The following is a 25,514-nucleotide window of genomic DNA, read 5'->3' as shown; positions in this document are numbered from 1 at the left end:
AATAAAGCTTCCCAGTTGGGCCCGGGGCCGTTTATTGGGGGTCGATGGGGAGGGGATTGGGGGGGGCGATGGGACGAATTTGGGCAAATAGAGGGGGACAAAGGGTAGGGGCTGGGCCCGAGGGAGCGGGAGGAGGAAGAGGACGAAGGAGAAGGAGGAAGGAGGGGGGGACGTGAAAGAGAGATGAGGGGAAGGAGGGAGGAGGAGGAGCGGGAGGAGGGATTGAACCGGGAGAGGAGAGGCGGGAGGAAGAGAAGGGGGAGATGAGGAGAGGAGCAGAAACAGGAAAGTAGCGGGGATTCCCCGGCCTTCATCGAGGTGTCCACGGGGGGGCCAGGAAGATGTGGAACCCCCAGCCAGGTGTGTTCCCAACACGGGGGGGCTCTGACCCTGGGGGTCACCCCATTATCCAGCGTGGATCCTCCCACGGGAGGTGGAGCTGGAGCTGGAGCGGGGCACGGAGCTCGTCCCGACCCAGGGCACTGCGGGATCCGCGGGCAGCAACATATGCTCCTCTTGCTCCACCCCTCCTCCCGCCATCCGGCTCTGCCCTCACGCAGCCCGGGGGGCCCCGAGAGCGCCGGGCGGGACTGTGCCGCGTGCAGAGCCCGCCCCTGGCTGCAATTGGGCGATGGTGCCGTCAGTCGTGGTTGCGGCGCGCCGATTGGTGGGAGCGGGGCGGAGCAGAGTCTCGGTGGTGGGCTGAGGGCGGCCGAGGCTGGGCAGCGGCGCCATTGTCGGAGCGGCGGCGGCGGCCGGAGCGCGGTGAGTCGGCGGCGGAGCTCGGAGGCGGCCGCAGCGCAGGTGGGAGCCGCGCTGGGTTGTGCGGGGGCTCGGGGCTGGCTGCGGGCCTCGGGGGCGGCAGGGGGCTCGGGCGGGTTGGTTGTGCCGTGTCCGGCCCGTGTTGCCGCTGGCGTGAGGGCGCTGCGGGAGCGGCTGCCCGCGGTCTCCTTGCGGCCGCTGCCTCGGCAGGAGCCGCTGCCGGAGCAGCGCTGGCTCGGCCCGGTTGCTGTGGCTGGGACAGAGGGGGCTGCCCCGTGCCCGGGGCTGTGCGGGGAAATTGCCGTGGCCGGAGGTTTGTGTGCCCAGAGGAGACAGAGGAGTCCTGTAAAAGTGACTTTATTGCTGAGCAGAGGGAGAGGCCGTGGGGCATTTGCCGTGCGCTCTCTGCCATTGTTGTAGTTCGCAGCCTCCTTTTTATCCTCATTTTCCCGGCCTCATCTCCCTCTCTCTTTGCCCACTGGCTGGGGTACTTGGAAGGTTCAGACTTTCCGATCCGCCAACTGCATGTCCTCGTTGATGTGCATCCCCACTTTTGTAAAACAGCCGATATTCATGGCTCTGTTAAGTCTTTACTCTGTTGGAAGTTCAGGAATTCAGCGAGACTTTGAGAGCAGCAGTCCATGTTAATTAGTAAGAGTTATTGAAAATGATGGTTTCTCCCTTCCTTATCTACGAGTCCCTGACCCAATCTCCGGGAATATTCACTCAGTTGTTTTGGTTTTTTGTTTTTTTTTTTTTTTTCCTTTCTTTTTTCCTTACTGAGTCTTCTTTGGTTTTGTGATTATTCTCAGTGCTCTCATTCCCTGCCCTTCTGTAGCCGTTTCTGGATCTGGAGGCCTGGCTGCCACCTGCATCCCCTCACTCTGCTGCTGAATGAACTGCACTCTCAAGGTGTGGAGCATGGTAAAAAGATGAGAGTTGCTGTAGCACATCAGAGGAGATACAGCATTCGTTTAACACATGGTCTGCCAGGGAGCCACAAAACCGTGTCCCATTCCCATCCTTTCCACGTTTGGACTGGTACATGAGCTGCTTTCTTGTTTGCTTTGCTATCTGTTTCATCACTTTTCCTTTGTCATGTATTTGCCAACAGCAGTTTGTGTCATTTAATTTTCCACAATCCCCTTGCTTTTTCTGCTAAAAGGTAATATGATCCCATCCCACGGTTAAGTGTTGTGTTTCTCATTTCAGTGGATTGGTCAGCAGGAAGGTCAGGAGCTGGAGCTGTCTGGTTGGTTGCTATTGCGAGGGCAGCTTGTTATCTAATGATGCCATTGAAATGAGAAATGGGTTCTGTGGCTCCTGATATGAATTGGTTTGGGTTCCCAGGGCCTGGTCCATGGTGTTGTAGGATTTGTTCTGCTGGCCGTTCATCTTTTTCCATTTTGGGCCGCTCTCTCCAGCCAGGGCTGCATCAATTGACTCCTTTTCTCTAATTAAATAATCAAATCCTTGGATTCCCAACTGATTTCCCTGAATTTTAGGTAGCAAAATAATCCCCAGTGCTCTAATATACCCTATATAACACAGATAGTGACAGCACATGTTGGAGTGGGCAGAGGGATGATTCCCCTCCCCTATTTGTTTATAGTGAAGTCTTCCCAACATTCTGCATTTGCTGTTTCCCTTTGCAGTTTCACCCGTTTGCGTTGCAGGGTCAGATATCCTCCCCCTGGGCTCTGCCTTGAGCTGTGCAAATTCCATCAGTGCCAGCAGGCAGAGCTTGGGGTGAGGGGCAGAGGGAATCAGCCCAATTCCTGCCCCGGGCAAGAGACCCAGGTGCATTGTCCACACTTTGCCCAGCAGTGTTCGTTTGCATTTCTAAAGCTCCTCTGCAGGCTGCCTGGAGTAAAGCTTCTCTTCCTGCTGCTGGGCAATGTTGATGTTTTGTTGCTGGTCGTTATCTCTGTGGGTGTCTTTTGTGCTGTTCCCAGTCTGTTCAGGTGTTAAACTCATCTCCATTGAGTGGTTGTCCTGGGTTGACTATATGATGCTTTTATCCCCAATCGTCTCATTCTGTTTATGTTGAATAATAATAAGTTTTGTACCTTTAAGAGTGTTACAGAGAGTGAAGGGGGAGAGAGAAGAAGCGCGCAGTTTGTTTTCAGACACTGCACTCACTCCTCCACATTCCTGCTCCTGACTGTGTTGTCTGCGGACAGACAGCGGGACAGAGAGCTCTTCTTTTGCTTTTTAGTTAGTGTTAGCTAGCTGAGGCAAAGAAGTTCCCTGGACTGTTTTTTTTCCCTTTTCTTTGGACCTCTTGGAACTGCTCTGGACTGAACCGGCAGAACTGCTGCTGTGGCCCACTGGGCCGGCCCTGGCCTGCGACAATTCCAGCACTGAGAGACTGATCAGAGACTGAGTGAGCTGCTGCTTGAACCCGGGGTTTTCTCAGTTTGTCATCTCTTTTAGAGTGGCAAGGGGTCTCATTGTTTTGATACTGTTTTGGTCTTATTATTTAATAAACAGGGGTTTTTTCCACCTTTCTCCAAGGAGGTATTTTTCTTTCCTCCCGGACCAGTTGGGGGGAGGGGCCGATTGGATCTGCTTTTCCCACCGGAGCTCCTTTGGGGGGATTCTTCCCCAAATTTGCTCTAAACCTGGACAGTGGTGTAACATCCCTTTAAAAAAACCTTTAAAATTCCTTTCCCCAAGGCAAAGACAAACAAAGCCTGAGCAGAGAAATAAGGTTTAAAAGAACGAAAATCGGTGCATTTTGCAGCAGTGCAATGGCAGGCAGCCCAGAGTGTGGGTGTGAGTGAGCCCCAGAGTGGAATTGTGCCCTGGTGTTCCCCAGCAGCTGTGGCAGTGCAGGCCCAGGCAGCGCTGAAGCTGCAGCAGTGGCAGCAAGGCTTGGCCCCAGTGGCTGGAGATGGCAGAGGAGGGTGGCCAGGATTGCAGAGGATTCCAGCCAAGGATCTGTGGGCAGGCGCAGGGGCTTGGCCCGCTGTGGAGCCCTGGCTGCTGCTGCGTTGCCTTCAGGGCAGGCTCAGGGGCGGCCTCCCATCCTCCTGCTGCAGGCGGGAAGTGCAAATCTCCAGGGCTTCAAAGCCCTTGAGGCCAGGCTGAGGGGTCCCCCCGTGTTGAGCTGTGCTGGCGGCTGTTTCTGGCCTCAGGGACACTTGGCATGGGCCCCTTGGCCACCAGTGGTGCTGCTTTGCACTCCTTGGGCAGGAGCCGATGTCCTGGCTGGGTGTTGGCAGCAGCAAAGTGCCAGGGCAGGCTCTGTGCCAGCCCAGCTTGCTGTGGGAGAATATCCCTTGATATCTGCTCCAGTGGTTGCTGAAGCAGTGAGAATTGCTTTTGCCCCCCTGTTAGGTGCCATGGTGTCAGCAGAAGATATTGAAGCCTTCCTGCTCAGGGCATTTCAGTGCCAGGCTCTCACAAGCACCCAGAGCTGCGCGGGTTGAGCTGAGCATGGGGCGGTGACCTGCGCTGTGTCTGATTGCCCTTCCTTCCCTCCCCTGGAACAGGGTGTTGCTTTTAGACACCACTTGTCCTGGTTGCTTCAGAGAGCTTTGGAGAGGCTCCATATCTAATTTTCCCTCTTTCCCTGGGGCTGCCCACACTTCTGGGTTCACCTCAGCATAGGCCTGGCCAGACATTTGACACAGAGGTACAACAGAACTGGCCTCTGTATCACCTTTTATAATATTAATTTTTGTTCCATATTTAGTGATCAAATCCCTTCCCAGTAAATCATTATAGCAATTAGGAGTAAATAAAAATTCATGCATTTCAAATTCGTCTCCCAGATCTACTATTAGTGGTTGAGTAAAACCATACATCTTTCCCACTTTTCCCACTTATCCCCTCCGTAATCACACGTATTTTTAGCATTTTCCCCCTTTGATCTAAGTTTCAGAGTGGATTGAGAGGCCCCTGTGTCCATCAGGAAATGCCTCCTCTCAGTGCAGACCCACTCTGAATGTTCTCAAGGGCTGCAGTGTGGAGGGTCCCTGGTGTGATGGGAGCTGTGCCAGCCCTGCCAATCCATGTCCATCAAGGGGTGGACTTGCTGGTGCTGAGGGTGCTGCTGTCTGTGCTTGCAGTGTCCTTGTGCCCTGCAGCTGGAGCCCTGGTTCCTTGCCAGGGGCTGTTTGGGTGGGCTCTCCCCTGGCGAGGAGGGCAATGCCTGTGCCAGGTGCTTGTGGCCGAGCCCGTGCCCTGGGTGCTGGGGCCCCCTTGGGCGCTGGGGTTGATCCCTCAGGGGCTGTAGGAACTGTGCCCTGGCCTTTGCCTTCAGCTTGGCCTTTTGCTGCTCCCTTCTTGCACTCACCTGCTGTGCCTTTGTGCCCAAGTGCTGCAGGGCCTTCTTGTGCCCCTCCTGCAGCCCCCTCAGTGCCTGTGGGTGCTTGTCTTGCTTTACAAGAGAGGTGTCTGCTCGGGAAGGCAGAAAAAGCCTCTCCTGGAATGGAGAATGCAAACCCCCTCCCTCTTCATTTTTAGACTAGTGAAATCAAGGGGCTCTCAGGCAAAGATATGGGAATAGGAATACCAGTTCTTTACTAGTGTGTATAATAAAGCAAACAAACAGCAACAGCTGCGGCACTGACAGCAAACAGAGCCCGGAGCCAGTCCCGGCCTTTGGGCTGCGGCGCTTTCCCCTTGGGTGCAGTTCCGGGCACGGCCGGCAGGGGCGCTGGTGGCTCCCGCGGGGCGGGGCAGCGCATCCCTCCCATGGGAACCTCTCTGAACGGAAATAGAGCAATCCCTTCATCTAATCTTTCACTTTTTTACCTTCTATAGCCTTTCTCCCGTGTTTTGAAAATGAATTTGGAGAGGGCTGCCTTTTAACTGAGCTCCTAGTGTTTCCATAAGGTTCTTCCTGTAGAGAGAGAGAGTTTCCCTGAACAGCCAGAGCTGTGGTTACCAAGGGGACGTAACTCAGAGCAGGACGAGGTCAGGGGAGGATATCCCGCCGAGGCTCGGTGGGAGTGTGGGCAGGGTCTGCTGCCGGAATCGGCAGAGGGGGATGTTCCCGTGGAGGCCGAGGCGGAGCGTGGGCAGCCCCCAGATGGCTGATGGCGGCTGATCCGGCAGCTCCCGGCAGAGCAAAGGCAGGTGGGAGAGCCCGGCAGCAGCGGCGGTGCCCAGCGCAGGTGGCACGGGCAGGGCAGGCGGGGATGGGATGGCTGGGACCCCCCCTGGGTGCGGTGGGCGCGGTGAGCTCGGAGCAGGCGGCAGGACAGAGCAACCCCCATCTTGCCCAGCATGGGCGGCAGAGCGGCCGCGGGCCAGGCAGTGGGAGCAGGGCACACAAATTGAGCGACAGCGCCGGGGCAGGTGGAGCTGCCCTGGGCAGTGAGGCCGCACCTGGGATGGAAAGCGGGGCAGGCGGAGCTGAGGCGGGCAGCGAGCCGGGACCCGGGACAGGCGCCTGGGCCGCGAACGGAGGGGGCAAGACCTGCAGAGGATCCCACTCTCTTTCTGATTTTTCCTCTTGTTCCCCTCCTTTCATTTCCCCTTTTTCGTTTCTTGTTTTGTCTTTGGTGTTCCTAATACTTTAAAGATTTTTATTCTCCTAAAATCTCCTGTCTAACATATGGCCTATTCTCTTTCTTTTAGATTAAATGGGGTTTTTTTACAAATAAATCCAGAACCTAAAACATCTAAACTTCTGCTTGGATACGTTGAGATAGTCTATGAGCTAACTCACAGTCTCCTAATGTTGTTTCTCTCATAACCTTTTTATTTATCGTTGGGCAAATTAAGCATCTTTCAGTTATTTTCTTTGCTGCTCCAAAAATCCCAGTCCAACCATAGTTTCTTAGAAAATGATCACACAAAGCTTGAGTACCCCCATGGATTTTCTGATGCATGTCTTCTATTTTCTTCCTGGTAAGCACATTTTATTAAGCAAATATCTTCTATCAAGAAGTTTCCATTTCCCTGATTTATCTTGTTCCCTTGCTATCTTGTTTAATTCTTTTTTCTCGGCTTCCCTAAACTTTGGAATTTCCAGTTTTTCCTCGTTTGGAGTTAATATTAACATAACTCTTTCAGCTCCATTTTCTGCTGCATCCTTAGCTTTGTGATCTGCCAAATTATTTCCTCTTCTTTCTGGGGTCTTTCCCTTGTGGGGTTCCTTAACATGTACTATAGCTACCTCTTTTAGGTTATTTTAATGCCTCTAAAACCTCTAAAATAAGTTCCTCATGTACTAGTCCTTTTCTTCTTGTATTAAGTAATATTTTTCTTTCAAAAATTTTTAAAGGCATGTACTTCCCTAAAGGCATACCTTGAATCAGTATATATAGTTCCTTTATTTTGTGTTAAATATTCTAGTGCTCTTTTTATAGTATTTAATTCACAAGTTCGTGCTTACTAGTTTAAGGTTAATTTCCCTTTTTCCATAGTTTGCATGTTTTTCCCATCGACTACTACATACCCTGTATTTTCTCCTTTTGCAAGGAGGTGTATCTCTGTTAGCTAACATAACTCCCAAAGGACTCGTTTTTTTCTTTTTTTTTTCCCTGTATCCAACTTACTGGTTTTCTGTCTCATTTTTCAAGATCTTATCTATTCATCTTCTGCCTCTGTTTTTCACATTCACTAACAACCTAAATACCACTTTTCTTTCAACTACACACACAAAAATAAAAAACTTTTTTCTCACACTACTTTCAGTACAATACACCTCCCTCCAAGGACATATAGTGAAGCTTAAAATGCACAATCCACATTACCTATACTTTCCTTCATCTACATTCACTCACTTTTATTTCTCACTCACTTCCACACATTCTTTCTCGCCCTCAGGACACAGAGTGGATCCCTGTTGACAGAGAATCGCGGGTCCCTGTGGCCCCCCCTGGCCTTGGGGTGGCCTCTGGGTCTCAGTATCTCCGGGCCTCCTGGGAGGGCCCTGACTCTGCTGCCTCCGGTGCCGTTCCCCTGTGGGGCTGATTTGTGTGTCACTCACACTCTTTAGCCACGGCCCCCTCACAGGCCCTGGGGACAATGGCCCGTTTGCAGGTCACCTGTACCTTATGCCACAGCCCCCACACGCCAGGAGAACAATGGCTTATTTGTGGGTCACACACTCCTCTTTCCACAGCCCCCCTTCCCACCCACCCAGGAAGGGCTGATTTTGTGTGTGACTCACTCTCACACACAACAAGACAACAATAAGGTAGCTTTTGTTATGAATGATCAAATCGAGAGCCAAACTTATAAGAAAATTTAGCAAAAATTTATTATTTGTCTGCAAGACTCAAGTTCGGTTGTCAAAACCAGCACAGCCAAGGGTCAGCGTCGAGCCCGGGTTCGGTGCTGAGTGAACACGGATCTGACCTGCGAATGTCAGAGTCTCCCCCTGTTCACAAATGCTGCCTGACGCAGCGAGTTCTTTTACAGTTTATTCTGCTCGAGGCAGAGATGACCGAATGTTCTTTGTGTCTCTTCCCATGCATAACCTTGGCTTTACCTGTGCAGAGGTGGACAAAGACTCAGTCCCGGTGTCTGATGTTGTCAGTAGACTCCAGGGAAGTCAGCATTCACATGCAGCAGGGTGGGGCTGTGGATCATTGTGGTAGCTGTAATGTCGAGGCGTTAATCACTCTTAGCTGGACCTGGTGACCCGGGGGAAGCCAGCGTTTATCACCCTGGAAGCTTCTGTTCTTTCCTTAAAAACCCCGATGTTTATCTCACCCAAGTCCAGGAACTAGATGTATATGAATAAGACACTGCTCCTGGCCAGGATGGTCAAGAGACATAATGTGGATTTTACAATATTTTATACATTAATAGCATGAATTATCTCTACCATATACTACACTATCACATCACCTATTACAAGTTTAGGTGTTTCTGGCCAGTCCTGGTGCTCTTGGATATCCCTCAGCCCAGCTGTGCTGTCCAATCCCAGATGCTCTTGAGCATATCCTAAATCCGGCTGAATTTTGCTCAACCGTGGATGCTCTTGGAATGTTAATTCCTCAACCCAGCAGGTTTTAATTCTGGATGCTCTTGGGCTCTCTTATCCCTCAAAGCAGCAGACTTTTTAGGAGCAATTTTGTCCCGTTTCCTAGTGGTTTGGGCTCGGCAACTCCTCTGCTCCCTTGCTCCGAGGGGTCCAGCCCCTCTCTGAGACCCAGTCCCAGTTACCCCGTGGGATTCTCTCACTCCTGTTAACATTCACTTCCTCTCTTTCCTGGCCGCTTACTGCGGAAAGTTGGAAACGCAGCGTGGGAGACTCCAGCACTCACTTGGCAGGTCTGGGACAACCAGCCCGCCTCTCATTCACACACATTCATCCCTCTGTACCTGCCCCCCTGAGAAATACTTACCAATCCCTTTTCCTTCCCGGGTTCTTCGTGCACATTACTACTCTTAGGGGGCCAATTACCGTGGTTGTAGGGAGCCTTTTCCCTTCTCTTTGTTTTATTGTCTCCTTTTGTCCACCATAACCTGCGTCTGTCGGTCACCCCAGGGGAGACAGAGCGAGGCTGCCAACGGGGCAGGGCGCGCCTTCCCCACTCTGACTCTCCTAAAGCACCGGCAGCGAGGTGTTAGTAACCATCCTCTGCTACCAAATTGTGAAAAACGCCAATCACTTGCTTTTAAAATTTTAAAAGTTTAATGGTAATAAAATAATTTTAAAAAATTGTAATTCAATTAGAGTAATAACAATTTGGAGAAGTCAAATTAGGACAATATGAGACAATGTCTGGGTACCTTTTTCTGGGCAGCACAAGCCTGAAAAAGGACACATGTTAACACAGGATTAACCCTTAGAAACAATAGCCCTTTGCGTATTCATACACTTCATACATGATGCATAAATTCCATTCAAACACAGGATTCTGTCTGGTCAGTGCCACCTTCTTCCTCTGAATCCTAACAGCGCCTTCGAGGCAGGAAGAAGTTCATTTCTTCTGATAAGAGAGAAATAAATTATTTTTCTCTGAAAGATTTAGGTGTCCTGTGGCTGCTGTCTCACTGCAAGCCATTCCTTGAAAAAAAGGCTCTTACCAAGCATAGTTTCTATTTTAACATTTTTTTAATAACCTAAATCTATATTTAACCAACTATTTAAGAGAATTAATACAGCAGTACTTTCTAACATACGACATATAATATTCATTTTAATATTTGCGAAAACCCAATCACAAAATATGCATTTTTTACAACTATAATCCCACTTACTTCCAGTTTTTCTCAGTATGGTCCCAGCTGCCACCAGCATGGTTCCAGTGACTTCCTCAATCAACTCAGTGAGTCCCAGTATGATGCCATTTGCTCCCAGTTGCTCCCAGTCAGGCCCAGTATGGGGGATGATGTGCAGGGTGTGCTCACTGTGACACTCAGTTCCTCCCAGTATTAGTCCAGTCAGTCCCAGTATGATCCAAATATGGGCCCAGTGTGCTCCCAGTCTCTGCCAGAATAAACCAGTAGTGCTCCACATGGTTCCAGTTGCTCTCTTTCACCCTCACTTTCCTTCTTGTCACTCCCAGTATCTCCCAGGGTACCCCAGTTCCCTCCACCATCTTTCCAGTTCCTTCCAGTATGATCCCATTTGCTCCCAAGAACTCCCAGTCAGCCTCAGTGTAGTGGCACTCACTGCCAGTATGATCCTAGCCATCCTCAGCACCATCCCAGTTCATCCCAGTATATCCCATTTACCCCTGACATGGTCTCAATTGCCCTCCCCCAGGCTCCTACTCACTCCCAGTGTGATCTCAGCATGATCCCAGTATGATGGCAGCATGGAGTCAGTACAAACTCAGTACAATCCCAGTATGATGCCAATAGGATGTTAGTAGAAAGCCAGTAAAGTCCCAGTCACTCCCAGTATGATCCCAGAATGATCCCAGTGTCCATCAGTGCGATCACAGTCTGCCCTGGTATGGCAATATGATCCCAGAATAATGTCAGTACAAACCCAGTACAGTCCCATCATGATCCCAGTACAATCCCAGTATGATGTCAGTACAAACCCAGTACGATCCCAGTATGATGCCAGTATGATATCTGTACAAGCCCAGTACAGTCCCAGTATGATCCCAGTATGATATCTGTAGAAGCCCAGTACACTCCCAGTCACTCCCAATACGATCCCAGTCCAGCCCAGTCCCTGGCAGTGCTGCCACTGCTGGGATCCCCCAGCCCTGTGTGCGCTCCCCCCTGCGGATGTGCCGAGAGGAGCCCCAAGGGCTGGCAGTGCCCAGGCAGGGTCCCCAGCAAGGCCCAGTTTGGATGTGCAGCCCCCAGTTTGCCCAGTTTGCCTCTCCTTTGGCCCGGGCCGGGTTCCCCCCGCCCGCAGCGGCTGGAGCAGCCGACAGCCCCGTGCTGCCCATCCCGACCTGTCCCGGCTCCATCCCCGCTCCTGCCGCGGCTGCGAGGGCTGCGGGAACGGGGCACCGAGGGTGTGGCTGCTGCTGGGGGAGGAGGGAGGGAAGGGCAGGGATGGAGGGGAAGGAGGAGGTGGGGTTAGGGAGGAAGAGCAGGGAGAGGAGGGATGGAAGAGGAGGAGCGGGAGGAAGAGGAAGAGGAGGGACAAAGGCAGATCGAGGCTGAGCTGAGGGAACCACGCAGTCGATCCCTGCCTGAATTCGCAGCCCCCACCTGTGGGATCATCGCCCCCCCATCGTGCCTGTGAGCGGGGAGTGGGAGCTGGGCCCAGATATCCCGGGGGGTTCCTGGGTTGGGGTTTTTGGGGATGTTTGCAGAATGAAGCAGTCCAAGGCTGAGCGGAAAAGGCCCCTTGGGGGAACATCGGGGGGTGGCGGTGGCGGCTGCCGGCAGAGGCAGCCTGGAGGAGCAGAGCCCTGTGTCCCACAGGAGCCCAAAGTGGGGAGCCCAGAGAGGGGGGAGCGCCGCCATTGGCGGGAGCCTGAAGAGCCTGGAGAGGGGCAGGGGGGACTCCTTGGAGCCGCTGCAGCCCAGAGCAGAGAATGAGGGGAGAAGGGAGCCCGGGAGCCCAAACAGCCCCGGCATCCCGAAATGGGGAGAGCGAAGCGGGGGGAGCTTTTGGCATTGCTGGGACTGCCAGCAGCCTGGGCAGGGCGGGCACCGAGGAGTAGGGGGACCCTCAATCCAAGCGTGACCCCAGCAGCTGGGACAGGGGGGAACCTCCGAACACCAGAGGGGAGGAACCAGGGACGGGGAACTCCTGGGAGGCTTTTTCAGGGCTGAATCTTGGTGTTTGGGAGGCTTTTCTGGAGCCCAGATGGCCGGTGACTTGTAGAGATGGACTTGGGCAGAGGGACCTTCAAACTCAATGTGTGTTGGGGAAGATGAAACAGGAAAGCCTTATAAATACGATTGTCTGGCAAAAGATTTTTAGAATATGGAAAGTGTAAGGAAGACTGAAATGAAAGCAAGCTCTGAGATACCTGTTAGTGAACAACTGGAAAACAATGGTGTGGCCCAACTGAAGGTAATTCCCCTTTTGATGAAACAATTCCCTCTGCTTGCAGACAGATCCAAGGGTCACAGCAGACCCCACTAGCTCAATAGAAGGGGTACAAAGAGGAGTTTTTAGGGTTGAAAATGTGACACAGTATGGTGATGTAATGATTTTTATAGGCTGTTTGTAAAGGCTATAGGATTTGTATCTTGTACTAGATTGGTTGGTGAGAAATAGAATATTCAACACAGAAGAAGATTTATTGTATTGTAACGGGACCCTTACTCTCTTACGCTCTTCTCCTCTTACTCTCTTACCCTCTCACCCTCTGTACCCCTCTCTTCTCTTGGGCTTGCTCCGAGCTGTGCCTGGCAGCTCCAAGCAGGGCCCTGCACCCAGGCCCTTTGCAATAAACCGCAAGTTCCACACCCTGGCTGCAGAGCTCTCTCGTCTCCGTCCGTCCCGACCGTCCTAACCCCCTGATGCTCCTACAAACGCTCTCATCCCTTGTTTTCCCCAAACCAGGATTTCCCATTGCCAAGGCCTGGGAGGCTGCGAGGAAGAGGAAGATGCCCCGGGACACTGAGGCAGGTGAGGAGGAAGTCAGTGCCCCTTTCCCCTCTGTGCTGCTCCATCTCCCAGCCCAGCACGGCCCCGGCTGCAGCTCAGCCCTGGGGGGATCTCCTTGCCCTTGCCTGTGGCACGGAGGCAAATCCCATCCTGTCCTTGTCCTTCCTCCCCCAGAGCAGGAGCTGAGCATGGAGAGCAGGGAGGACAAATGCCCACGGCAGAACCTGGTGGAAGAGGCCGTTTTGAGCAGCTCCACGGCACAGGAAGCCAATGGGGAGGAAAAGCCCCGGAGATGCCGCACGAGGAGGGGCTGCAAACGCAGCCGGCGGGGATCTGAGGGGGAAAGAGCCAGCCTGGGCCGGGAAGGCGGCCGGAGACGGAGCCAGAGCTCGGAGCTGGTGCTCCATGAGCAGCTCCATGATGGGGAGAAGCCCCACACGTGCATGGAGTGTGGGAAGAGCTTCAGCCGGAGCTCCAGCCTGATCATGCACCAGAGGATCCACACTGGGGAGAAGCCCTATGAGTGTGGGGAGTGTGGGAAGAGCTTCAGAGACAGCTCCAACCTGATCAGCCACCAGAGGATCCACACTGGGGAGAAGCCCTATGAGTGTGGGGAGTGTGGGAAGAGCTTCAGAGTGGGCTCCAGCCTGATCGTGCACCAGAGGACCCACACTGGAGAAAGGCCATACAAGTGTTCCGAGTGTGGGATGTGCTTCAGCCAGAGCTACAACCTGATCACGCACCAGAGGACCCACACTGAGGACAGGCCCCATGAGTGTTCCAAGTGTGGGAAGAGGTTTAAGACCAGCTCTGTTCTCCTCCAACACTGTCGGATTCACAGAGAGGAGAGGCCCTTCCAATGCCCCAACTGTGGGAAAGGATTCACGTGCAACTCCCACCTCATCACCCACCAGCGCATCCACACTGGGGAGAGGCCCTACGAGTGTGATAAATGCAGGAAGAGGTTTCCGACCAGCTCTGGTCTCCTCCAGCACTATCGGATTCACACAGAGGAGAGGCCCTTCCGCTGTTCCGACTGCGGGAAGGGATTTGATGCCAAATTTTGCCCCAAACAGGCAGAGTGACTGCCTAATCAGACTCAGCTTAAGTCAATTAAGCAGGAGGTATTTTTATTAGCGACGCGTCGGAGAAATCACAAAATGGATTTCTGAGTTCACATAGCAAAAGCAAGCCTTATATACAATTTTGGGTATAGGATTACATCGGATCAGATACATAATCATGCATATTCATATGGGGCGTGGTGTAGGCGGAGCATGGGCGGAGCGTAGGTGGAGACATCTCTTTTGGGGAATTTTCAGGTGGTCGTTCCTGTTGCTTTCACCATAGACGGGGTCTTTCTGATGAGTCTTCTTCTTTAAACTTTTGAACTCTTTTCCTAATTTGGTCAATTCCCGGTGTATTTGGCTTAGATCTCGTGGCTTGGCAAAACCCTTAGGGTCGTTTTGACATTGCTGGCTCTAAACCTGCTTAGCTTATTAGTTTCTCCTATACTTATCTCTTCCCCTGTCATGATGCTCTACCTTTTATCTAATTTATTGCTCTGTTTTCCTAGTGCTGTGCTTTCTCCGTGTGTTCTAGTGCTAGGCCCTTCTTTACATGCCTCTCATTCCATGTTTTAACCCATTACTTCTGGAAAGCTATCTGCTTTAGGGCTTCATTTCCCCCCTTTTTCTTGTAACTTACGAATTCTTTCGTCAAGTTCTGGTCTCACAGGACGCTGATAGGCTCGTACCATTGCCCAAATCATTTGGGTCTTCTTCATTATGCCCCTTAGTCTCCACTACAAACAAATGTTTGTAAGAGTTAGTAATAACAAAGCTACAATTACTACTAGCATTGGGTGCACCAGGTAATGGAAGACCTGTGTAGCTGTTGGGGAGTATCCTGTAAAGATGTCCCACCAGTGATGCTGGCCTACTTGTTCTACTTCGGTCAGGACATTCTTTATTTTTTCTGAATTGTGTTCTATCTGCCATACCATTCGTTTAGTTGTTTGATTCACTTTTTGCACCAATTTCTTTACTTCAGGGTGTGCAAGCATTGCTTTGAGAATTTTGACGTCTATTCTAATTTGTAATTTCGGTATAGGTTGAAATTTGCGTTAATTAGCTGTTGGGTAGTTATTGGGACAGTGTAATGAAAATCACAACCTATGATCTTGGTAAAGTTGCCTATGCAATTATCTATAGTGACGTTGTCACAAGCTGTCCTTACGCAAGCACACCCATTTCCTATATAGTAAACTTGTAGCGGAAGCATTTCTAAGGTACATACACTATTTTCAGCATCTAAGCATAAATCGGCAATCCTTTTGCAAATAAGTAATATCGGTGTGAATGTTCATTTGCACCTTTTTCAGGGAATAAGTGGGGTCTAACAATAATTTTAGTTCGTTAGATTTTCTTATCACTTGAGGCCCTATAAAGGTTAGGTTGTGTACTGCTTTAGGCTGGCATCGAGGGTTGAATTGTTAATACTAGCCGCCTTGTTTTTCTTTCTCTTTCTCCTGCTGGGTCAAGCTCTCGACACTCAATTTGGATTTGGTCTCTCTTGTATGCTATCATGGAGGGCTGATCCCATACTTCACTTGCATATGGCTGGTTGTTACGTAAGGCATAAACCTCGAAATAGGGTCTGCTCATTCCTAATTCTGGGTGGATACACTGATGTGCATGAGACCATGGGTCTATTGGGGAAGAGTCTTGGGGAAGAGCTATATTTATCGAGAGTCCAATGATCAGAGTTGTAAAGGTTTGGGGTGGAGTCGGGGTCATAATGTCTGGCTGTCAATTTTGTTTCTTTTGGCGTTCTCGTTGCTTGATGTGAATTTGTTCTACTCGTAAAATAGCCTTTTCTAGTTCAGTGTCTAAATCTCTTTGTTTTTTTTTTTTTTAAAGGGTCCAATTTGGTCACTTGTTAGTGGATGTCGTGGGACAGAAGAATAGCAACGGGTCGATAAAACCTTAGAACGACTAAGTTTCAAACAATATTGTAACCAGCGGTGTACTTTCCAATGGCACCACCCTAATACAATTTGTTCGGGAGCTTCAAACAATTCCCTAGCCTCTAAAATGGGTCTGTTGGCGAATTTCTCTAAGGCCAAATAGTCGTCATTTTCTCTTGCTTCTTTGCAGCTACACTCATAACATTGGAGGTCTAGTAAACGACTTTGTACGTTCCAAAATTTTCTATCGCAACCTCCACAAAGAAATCCAATTAGTCCCACACAATTTCTTTCCCCACACCCAAAACACGGCTGATCGTGAATAGGGTCCTGTGGGTCAGGTCTTTGTTGACTGTATGTTTCAACCCACCCTGTCCACTGTATTGGCGTGCTACGCAATGCAGCTCTAGCTTCGGCATTAAATTCTGCTATGAGAGATAAAGGTTTTGGCAAAGTCAATGTTAGTTTATGTTGGATTCTCACGTGATCTTGCGGAGACAGCTGACTCAGAAGTCTGTACATCTAGGGCAGGTTTAATCTCCTCTTGTTTGTTTTCTGGAGCTCTCTTGACTCGTGAATAGTGGATCTACGTAGGTCGTTCCTTGATCTGAACCGCGGTGAAGGTAGTCAGCAGCACTTGGAAAGGTCCCTCCCACTTTTCTTGTAGGGGTTTTCCTAAAAGATTCTTAACATACACCCAATCACCGGGGTTAAACGGATGCAATTTGCAATCCGGTTGCTTAGGTTGGTGCTCTATCATCACAGCAGCATTCTTATCAAACTGTTTCCCCACCGCAATTACATAATCGTAAATGTATTGATTACCAATCTGGTCTATGACATCTCTATTTACAGCTTGCATAGCATAAGGTCTACCATATAGAATTTCAAAAGGACTTAACTTTTCCTTCGATCTTGGCTTGACTCTCAGTCTCAGCAGAGCAATAGGCAAAGCTTGATACCACTGCAAATTAGTCTCTTGGCATATTTTAGCAATTTGCTGTTTGATAAGATGATTCATCTTTTCTACTTGCCCACTGGCCTGTGGACGGTAGGGCGTGTGCAATTGCCAATTGATTTGTAATGCTTTGCTTATTGCTTTCACTACTTTTGCACAGAAATGTGTACCTCTATCTGAAGAAATGCTCTTCGGTACCCCAAACCGTGGAATAATTTCATTCAACAGTACTCTAGTTACCTCTCTTTCCTTATTTGTCCTACAGGGGAATGCTTCAGGCCACTCAGAAAATGTGTCAGTTAATACCAACAGGTACCGAAATCCCCCCTTTTCTTGGGAGTTCAGAAAAATCAATTTGCCATTTTACCTCGGTTTATAGCTCCTAGGTGTACTTTGGTTCCTGTGTTTGGGTTGTTCTTCAGACACCGTTCACACTGGGACGTAACGTGTTTTATAGTAGTAAATAATTTTGGTCCTGCTATTCTGGTCTGCAAATATTGGTAAAGCGAATCTAGGCCCCAATGGGCCTTTTCATGTTCTGCCTTCACAAACTGCTACATCACGTTTCCTGGTATCACTAACTGTCCTGTTTCTAATCGACTTTAATTATTTTCTAGTATTTTGCCTTTATTTCTTTGAATCCACCTATGATCTGATTCTTGGTAATCTGGCTGGATATTGATATCCAGCTCCCCTGGTATTAGGGCCGCTATTTCCGCTTCCCTATTTCTTATGGCCGCTAATTTAGCTTCTGTATCTGCCTTCCTGTTCCCTATTTCTGGAATAGTATTGCCTTTCAAGTGCCCCTTGCAATGCATTATGGCCACCTGTGTTGGGAGTTGGACCGCCTCCAGCAGTCGCAGAACCTCTTCTGCATGTTTGACTGTTTTTCCTTGTGTAGCCAACAGTCCTCTTTCTTTCCAGATGGCTCCATGAGCATGTACGACAGAAAAGGCATATTTAGAGTCTGTCCATATATTAATTTGCATGTTCTCTGCTAATTCCAGGGCTCGGGTCAGGGCTATCAGCTCTGCTTTTTGAGATGAAGTCCCTGCAGGCAGGGGGTTTGACTCAATTACCCTCTCTGTAGTGGTGACTGCATAGCCAGCCATTCTTACTCCTTGCCTCACGAAGCTGCTGCCATCTGAAAACCAGTTGTCCGCGTCTTCGAACGGCTCTTCTTTGAGATCTGGGCGACTGGAGTAGACGGCTTCAATTGTTTTCAGGCAGTCATGTTCGATGGGTTCTGCTGGAGCTCTTCCTTCTAAGAATGAAGCTGGGTTCACAATATTAGTTACCTGAATGGTTACATCATCTGATTCAGCCAGGATGGCCTGGTACTTTAAAAATCTGGAAGGCGACAACCAATGGTTGCCTTTCTGTTCTAGCACAGCTGACACAGTGTGGGATACTAACACAGTCACTTTTTGGCTCAGCGTAAACTTCCTGGCCTCTTCTATGTTAATTATCACTGCGGCCACTGCCCTCAGACAGCCTGGCCATCCTTTACTTACTTCATCCAATCGCTTGGAGAAGTAGGCCACAGCTCTCTTGTGTGGTCCCAACTGCTGTGCTAGTACTCCTAGGGCCATCCCTTGCCGCTCATGGGAAAATAGCCAGAATGGTTTTGACACATCTGGGAGACCTAAGGCTGGTGCTCTCATCAGCTCCCGCTTCAGTCTCTTAAAGGCCCCTTCTGCCTCGGGAGTCCAAACTAGGACATTCTTGGTTTACAATGGTTTAGCGAGTATCCCATACTGGTAGATCCATAGCCGACACCAACCTGTCATCTCCAGAAAGGCGCGCAGGTCTCTCACCGTCTCTGGTTTGGGCATCTGGCAGATGGCCTCTTTCCTGGCTGCTCCCAGGGATCGCTGTCCTCTGGAGATTTATCTCAGGTACACCACTTCCTTTTGCACCAGTTGTGCTTTCTGTTGAGAGACTCGATATCCACTTAAACTCAGGAAATTCAACAAGGAAATAGCCCATTCAATGCATTCTTCCTCTGTCACTGTCGCTATTAGGAGGTCGTCTACGTACTGCAGGAGAGCGCCATCTCCCGGCGGCCCTTCCCATTGTTCTAATTCTTTGGCTAACTGATTCCCAAAGATCGTGGGCGAGTTAGACTAGCCTTGGGGCAACCGTGTCCAGGTAAGTTGGGTCTTTCTCCTCCTATCTACTGATTCCCACTCAAAGGCAAAAATCCTTTGACTCTCGGGGGCTAAGGGAAGGCAGAAGAATGCGTCTTTCAAATCTAATACGGTGAACTAGGCCAGGCTATCCTTTAGCCTAGTTAAAAGCGTATATGGATTAGCAACCACCGGGTGTAATGTCTTGGTTATTTCGTTTACTGCCCTCAGATCCTGAACGAGCCTATACGTTCTATTAGGTTTCTTTACTGGCAAGATCGGTGTATTAAAATCCGATTCACATTCTACCAATAACCCCAGTTCTAAAAACCTTTTGATTATGGGCTCAATTCCCTTTCTGTCTTCTATCCTCAGAGGGTATTGTTTTCTTACCACCGGTCTTGCCCCGACCTTAAGTTCGACAACAATCGGTGTCGCTCGTTTGATTTTCCAGGTATATCCGTAGCCCATACCAATGGATAAGTCTTGCTCAGGATTCGCTCGAAATTGTGGTTCTCAGGTTTGGGTTCCACACAACTGATTGTTAGGCTTAGGGCTGTAATCAGTTGTTCATCGTTTACTTGAAATTCCAATTTGTCCTTGTTGAACTTTATTATGGCTCCCAGGTTTTCCAATAGGTCTCTTCCCAATAAGGGCTTTGGCGAATTTGGTAAATACAGGAACTGAAGTATTCCCATTTGTTTCCCAATTTTGTATTTAATGGGTTTCAAAAAGTAAGCTTTTTCTGGTTGGCCTGTTGCTCCCACAACTTGTACAAATTCATCACTTTTAGGTATTCGTGCTCTTTTCTACAAGTACTATATGCCAATATACCTTAACACTTCATTCACACAATTTCCATTCGCTTTGTCTAGGAAATGTGGATCGGGACTCCGCTCTCGTTTCGCAGCGATGCTGCGTCTCACTTACTCCACACACACTCGTACAGTGAAAGGTTCTTACCTTATGGCCTTGGTCGCCGATAGACCGTGAAATACCGGGTTCCCAAGTTCATGCACATACATTTCTAATCTGTTTACATAGAAAGTAATAAAAGCGTCCCCTACAAGATTTTACAACGGACACATAAAACAAACACATAAAACTACCAATTAACACATCTTTCTCCCGTTCTCAAAGAACAGTAGGCAATCTCCCATACAGCAAAACACACCAAAGATACCAAGTTCAACTCTTCTCTACTATAACCTAGTCGTTTCCTTTTGTACTCTTTTCACGGGACTTTAACCCGTATTTACGGGACTTTAACCCGTACCGTATTTACGGGACTTTAACCCGTATTTACGGGACTTTAACCCGTAAAATCAGGGATTTTTACCGAGGCGTCCCTCCGGCTTACCCTGCGAGCGGTCACGTCTGACCCTCGTTTTCCAAACAAAGCGCTTTATCCCAAAACCAACAAACAATTCAAATACCTCTTAAAGCCAATAGGCAATTAAAATACCTCTTAATTGAGCAGGAGATGCAGCCAGCGTCCATCCGAGAGCACCGGTCCAGGGAAGGAGCTTCTCCCGACGAAAAGCCGTCAGAGGCGCCCAGAAGACCCCGACCCCAGACCCGGCTCGGGAGAGGACCCTTAAGGCTTGGATCTCCTGTCTGGTGCCATATCTCCTGCCTGGCTCGCCAGAAAATGATGCCAAATTTTGCCCCAAACAGGCAGAGTGACTGCCTAATCAGACTCAGCTTAAGTCAATTAAGCAGGAGGTATTTTTATTAGCGACGCGTCGGAGAAATCACAAAATGGATTTCTGAGTTCACATAGCAAAAGCAAGCCTTATATACAATTTTGGGTATAGGATTACATCGGATCAGATACATAATCATGCATATTCATATGGGGCGTGGTGTAGGCGGAGCGTGGGCGGAGCGTAGGTGGAGACATCTCTTTTGGGGAATTTTCAGGTGGTCGTTCCTGTTGCCTTCACCATAGACGGGGTCTTTCCGATGAGTCTTCCTCTTTAAACTTTTGAACTCTTTTCCTAATTTGGTCAATTCCCGGTGTATTTGGCTTAGATCTCGTGGCTTGGCAAAACCCTTAGGGTCGTTTTGACATTGCTGGCTCTAAACCTGCTTAGCTTATTAGTTTCTCCTATACCTATCTCTTCCTCTGTCATGATGCTCTACCTTTTATCTAATTTATTGCTCTGTTTTCCTAGTGCTGTGCTTTCTCCGTGTGTTCTAGTGCTAGGCCCTTCTTTACATGCCTCTCATTCCATGTTTTAACCCATTACTTCTGGAAAGCTATCTGCTTTAGGGCTTCAGATTCAAGCACAACTCCCACCTCATCAGGCACCGGCGCATCCACACTGGGGAGAGGCCCTACGAGTGTCCCCAGTGTGGGAAGAGTTTCTCCAGCAGCTCTCACTTGACCCAACACCAACGGAGGCACCACTAAGGGAAGCCCTGCGAGTGCCCCGAGTGCGGGCAGAGCTTCGTGCGCTGCTCCAGCTCCATCCCCCACTGGAGGAGGCACTTTGGGCACAGCCCTGGTCACTCACATTCCCTGAGATCCATGTTGGGAACACACCTGGCTGCTTCTCCTTTTTGTTTGGCCTTAATTTCCCTGTACTTCACCTTCATCCTTTAAAAACACCCAAAACTGGGTTAAATGAAGGAAATTGAATATATCTGAAGTTCCATAATTTCTCAGTTGTTTTAGAGGGAACTTAGGATTTGGGGACACGTTCTGTGTGGAGTGCTGCTGTTGCTAAGAGGCAGGAATTTGATCTCACCCTTCTTGTGTTGCTAAGAACTCCTCCCCTGACCCAAACCCCAACTCCACCCTTGGGATACCCTATAAAAACTCCACAGCCCTTCCTGTGCCCTGTCTTTGAGGGATAAGAAATGGATTCCCAAAGGATCAGCCCTTTTCCCACTGGATTCCAAAGGATCAGCCTCATTTTTCACTGGATTCCTCGAGGATCAAGCTTTTCCCGCTGGATTCACAGATGATCACCTCTTTTCCACTGGGTTCCCAGGGGATCAGCCCTTTTCCCACTGCATTCCAAGAGGATCAACCTTTTTCACTGGATTCCCGGGGGATTCTGATTCTGTCACTGCTGATTTTTTTTTTTGTACTACTGCATTTGTATTTTTATTTTTTCCTAATAAAGAACTGTTATTTCTACTCCCATATCTTTTCCTGAGAGCCCCTTAATTTCAAATTATTATTACTAGTATTATTATTATTTATAGTAGTAGTAGTAATCAAAGGATTGGCCATGTAAAATAGTTCATGAAATATATAAATGAGTTTATGGTTATGCATGAGGGTCTATGAATATGCAACATGCTGATGTAATCAAGCCAGAATAATTGAGGAGTGTCCCCGAAAATATCTGGGGCGTCTTGGTGGCCATAACAACCTTTGCTCCTTGGTCCTTGTCTCACATGACATCAGCCTGTTTCATATTCATAGACTCTTTGCATATCCATAAACTCATTTACATATTCTAGGAACAAAATTGGCTTCATCCTTTTTGGGGTCCCACCCCCGTCCCAGCTCAATTTGGGGTGTCCCATCCCTCTCCCAGCTCATTTCTGGGATGCCATACCTCTCCCAGCTTAATTTGGCGGTCCCATTCCCCTCCCACCTCAATTTTGGGGTCCCGACCCTCTTTTCTCCGCTCTCCCTCCCCTTTCCCATCGTTCCCCCAGTCCCCTCCCCCGTGTTTGGTTTTGGGAGCTTCAGGCCCCTCCTGCTCCTTTTTGGGCTCCCGACCCTGTTTTGCATTAATTTGGGGTCCCCCCCCATCCCCAGGGTCACCTTCCACCCCCCCAAATTCCTCTCTTGGCAACTGATGAGTCATCAGCGAGACGCGCTCTGATTGGCTGGAAATTACCCCGCCTGGTCTCTGAGTATTTACTGCAAAGAGAGGCCTTGGTCTGTTCCTGGCAAGCGATGAGTCAGAGTCGGGCCGGGCACTGATTGGCTGAAAATCTCTGAGCGGGGCCAGTGCTCTGAGTTTGTGCCCAGCAAGTGGATCATCATCAGTGCTGCGCGTTCTGATTGGTCGGGATCAGTTTTGGGGTGGGGACAGGAGGAACTGGGGTTACTTGGGGTTTACTTGGGTTTATTAAGGGTTTGTTTGGGGTTTATTTGGGGTTATTGATGGACTATTTGGGGTTTATCTTAGGTTTTACTTGGTTTATTTCTGTTTATTTGGGGTTATTTGGAATTATTTGGTGTTCTTGTGGTTAATATTGGTGTATATGGGGTTTTTTAGGTGTAGTTGACACCAATTGGTGTTTTTTGGGTTTAATTTGGGGGTTTATTTTGTTATTTTGGGGTTGTTTGGATTTGTTCGGGGTTATTTGGGGGACTTTTAGGTAATATTTGGGGTTTTTTTGAGGTATTTGGGGTTTATTTTGAGTGTTTTGGGGTTATTAGGGTTATTTGGGGTCATGTGGGGTCAATAAATCCGGCAATGTTTCTCCTGCAAAAACGGGAATTTTTCCTTAAAAATCTGAGAGTTTTTCCCCAAAAAAACTGGAATGTCCCTTAAAAATCCCGGACTTTTCCCAGCCAATATCAGCGTGCCCTGCCCCAAACCATCCAATCACCGCGCTTCATCTCCCAAATTAACGAATCACGGCAGGTACTGCCCCAAACCAACCAATCACTGCGTGTCTCCCCTCAGGAACACCCGCCTCCCTGTGCTCCGATCCAACCAATCACCGCACGCCTCCACTCAGCACCTCCCGCCTTCTTTGCCTCTATCCAACCAATCACCGCTCGCCTCCCCGCCGATCTCCTGTAAATCACCACGCCCTCTTTGAAACCGACCAATCACTGGGCATCTCCCCTCAGCAACTCCCGCCTTCCCGGCGCGTACCAGCCAATCAGAGCCAAGCCCAAAGCTGCGTCCCCTGACCCCGGGGCCGGGCATGGAGCCGGCGCCCCCTCCCCCGCCCCGCCCCCCGGGACCCCCTCAGGGACCTCCGGGAGCCGCCCTGGGCTCGGGCGGGTCCTGCGGGAGGCGCTGGAGAGAGCGGGGGAGGCGCTGGGAGAGGACGGGGGGCTCCGGGAGCTGCTGAGGAGGCGCAGGGACAGGTGAGGGGTCCTGGAGGGGTCGTGAGGGGAATTTGGGGAGGGGTCTTGAGGAGGTTTGGGGGGGATTTGGGGAGGGTCTGGGGGGAACTTGAGGGGGTTTTAGCAGGGTCTGGGGGTGCTGGGGGGGCTTTTTGTGGGAATTTGGGGAGGGGTCCTCGGGGGGTGTCACGATCCATCCTCACGGACGTGTTTCGTGATGGTTCATGGATTTGATCTCAGGGTGCAAAAAGAACCGACACAGTACAAGGGGGTTTGCAATGATAATTGTAACAAATGCACCTTTATTGAATGAGCACAGCAAAATGCGATAGAGGGATTAAAGGAGAGAAAAAGATAGAGGAAGAGAGAGACAAAAGAGAGTGAGAGAGAAAGAAAGAGGGGATAGAGCTACCAAATGTAGAGAAAAAGTCATTTGGTCCAGTCCAGTCGAGGATCTGCTGTTACGTCGGGGAGATCTCGAAGTCTCTCGCTAACTCAGAGGTTTTTATTATGATAACTCTATTGGAAATTGCGAGGGGGGGATACAGATACAATAAGGAATAGATGTAACAGGTAGTCCATGCTCTCAGCAGTAAGCGAGAGCCATTGTCTTCTTGGTCCAGCGGTCACAACCTGCAGGCAAACATCTCGCTTTGGTCAGCTTGCCTCCCCCACACACCTGCCCTGGGCTGGGGGTTTCAGTCCCAGTCCTTGGAAGGAGCAGAGGGGCCTTTTCACATGGGAGTTCCATGTCTCAGTCCTTGATGGAGAGGCTCCTTCCATCTCAGTCTGTCTGTCCCGGTGGTTGTAAAACAGGTGAGGGTCTTCTGTGGGGGGCCCACCTGAAACTCAGGAGAAGTCCAGCCAGGCCGAGAGGTGGGACAGCTTCCAAGGCTGTTGTTGCACAAAGGGCACGGTGCCCCTTCTTCTCCTTGGGCTCAGAGCAGCACACAGCAAACACCACCTGTGAGAACAATAACTTAGCACTGTGCTCTCAGGTCTCAGGCACATGACTTTCTCTCTTGGAGCCAGAGATTTCAGACAGGGGGGTCTTCTCTTCAGTGGTCCCCCAATGAGGATCATGAGGCAGATGAGGGAAAATTCAGACAGACTCTCACACGACCCCGTGACTCACAATTGTCTTGAGGGATCTTCATCAGCAGAACTCTGGAGCATCATTGATGAGTCTGCAGAACTCGCCGTACGTTGGTAGTATAACCCGGAAAAATAGGGACGATAGAAAGAGAGGAAATAGAGTGAGAGAGGGAAAAAAAAGGATAGGAGAAAGAGGGGGAAAGGAAAACAATAAATAAACATAATATTGATTATCATAACAATTTTCACAAATGGTTGATTAATTAAAACAATATTACTTTTAAAACAATATTTAAATGGTTAAAACCAGTCACAAATAATCAAAAGCAAAAGCAATCAACACATATTAATACAAGCATTAACTTTAAAAAATTATTTTCTAAAACAATTCACTAAAAATCAAACGTAATTTCCACAAAATCATAAATGGAAATCAAGGATTATTCCAAAACACATAGGCTTCATTCATAATTGCCTTGTGTCAAATGTCATGGGGATGTCCACAGTGTAGAGGACATCAGCCAAGTTGTGTGCATTAACTATAGACGTCAATCTTGTCAGCTGTTTCATGCTCCAATTAATAATGAATAGGACTGCTGATA

General features: G+C 49.5%; 1 protein-coding gene across 1 annotated transcript; it reads left to right on the top strand.

Annotated features, from left to right (window-relative positions):
* Positions 1-68: 68 nt before the first annotated feature.
* Positions 69-13,807, top strand: LOC135460993 (zinc finger protein 501-like). The gene is made up of 4 exons (XM_064737974.1): positions 69-104; positions 561-804; positions 12,665-12,730; positions 12,884-13,807. Exons 1-4 carry the CDS (start codon positions 69-71, stop codon positions 13,792-13,794), a joined length of 1,257 nt encoding a protein of 418 aa, XP_064594044.1. The 3' UTR covers positions 13,795-13,807.
* The last annotated feature ends 11,707 nt before the right edge of the window (positions 13,808-25,514 follow it).

This window comes from Zonotrichia leucophrys, unplaced genomic scaffold, assembly GCF_028769735.1.
Source record: "Zonotrichia leucophrys gambelii isolate GWCS_2022_RI unplaced genomic scaffold, RI_Zleu_2.0 Scaffold_145_113207, whole genome shotgun sequence".
NCBI classification, from domain to species: Eukaryota; Metazoa; Chordata; class Aves; order Passeriformes; family Passerellidae; genus Zonotrichia; species Zonotrichia leucophrys.
This window is presented reverse-complemented; position numbering and strand designations above follow the sequence as displayed.

Bases quoted from the DNA above. Each gene is read 5' to 3' on its own strand.
- LOC135460993 (XM_064737974.1), top strand. From the start codon at position 69: ATGGGACGAATTTGGGCAAATAGAGGGGGACAAAGG. The intron at 105-560 runs GTAGGGGCTGGG...GCCCTCACGCAG, and splicing joins CAAATAGAGGGGGACAAAGG to CCCGGGGGGCCCCGAGAGCG. The intron at 805-12,664 runs GTGGGAGCCGCG...TCCCCAAACCAG, and splicing joins CGGAGGCGGCCGCAGCGCAG to GATTTCCCATTGCCAAGGCC.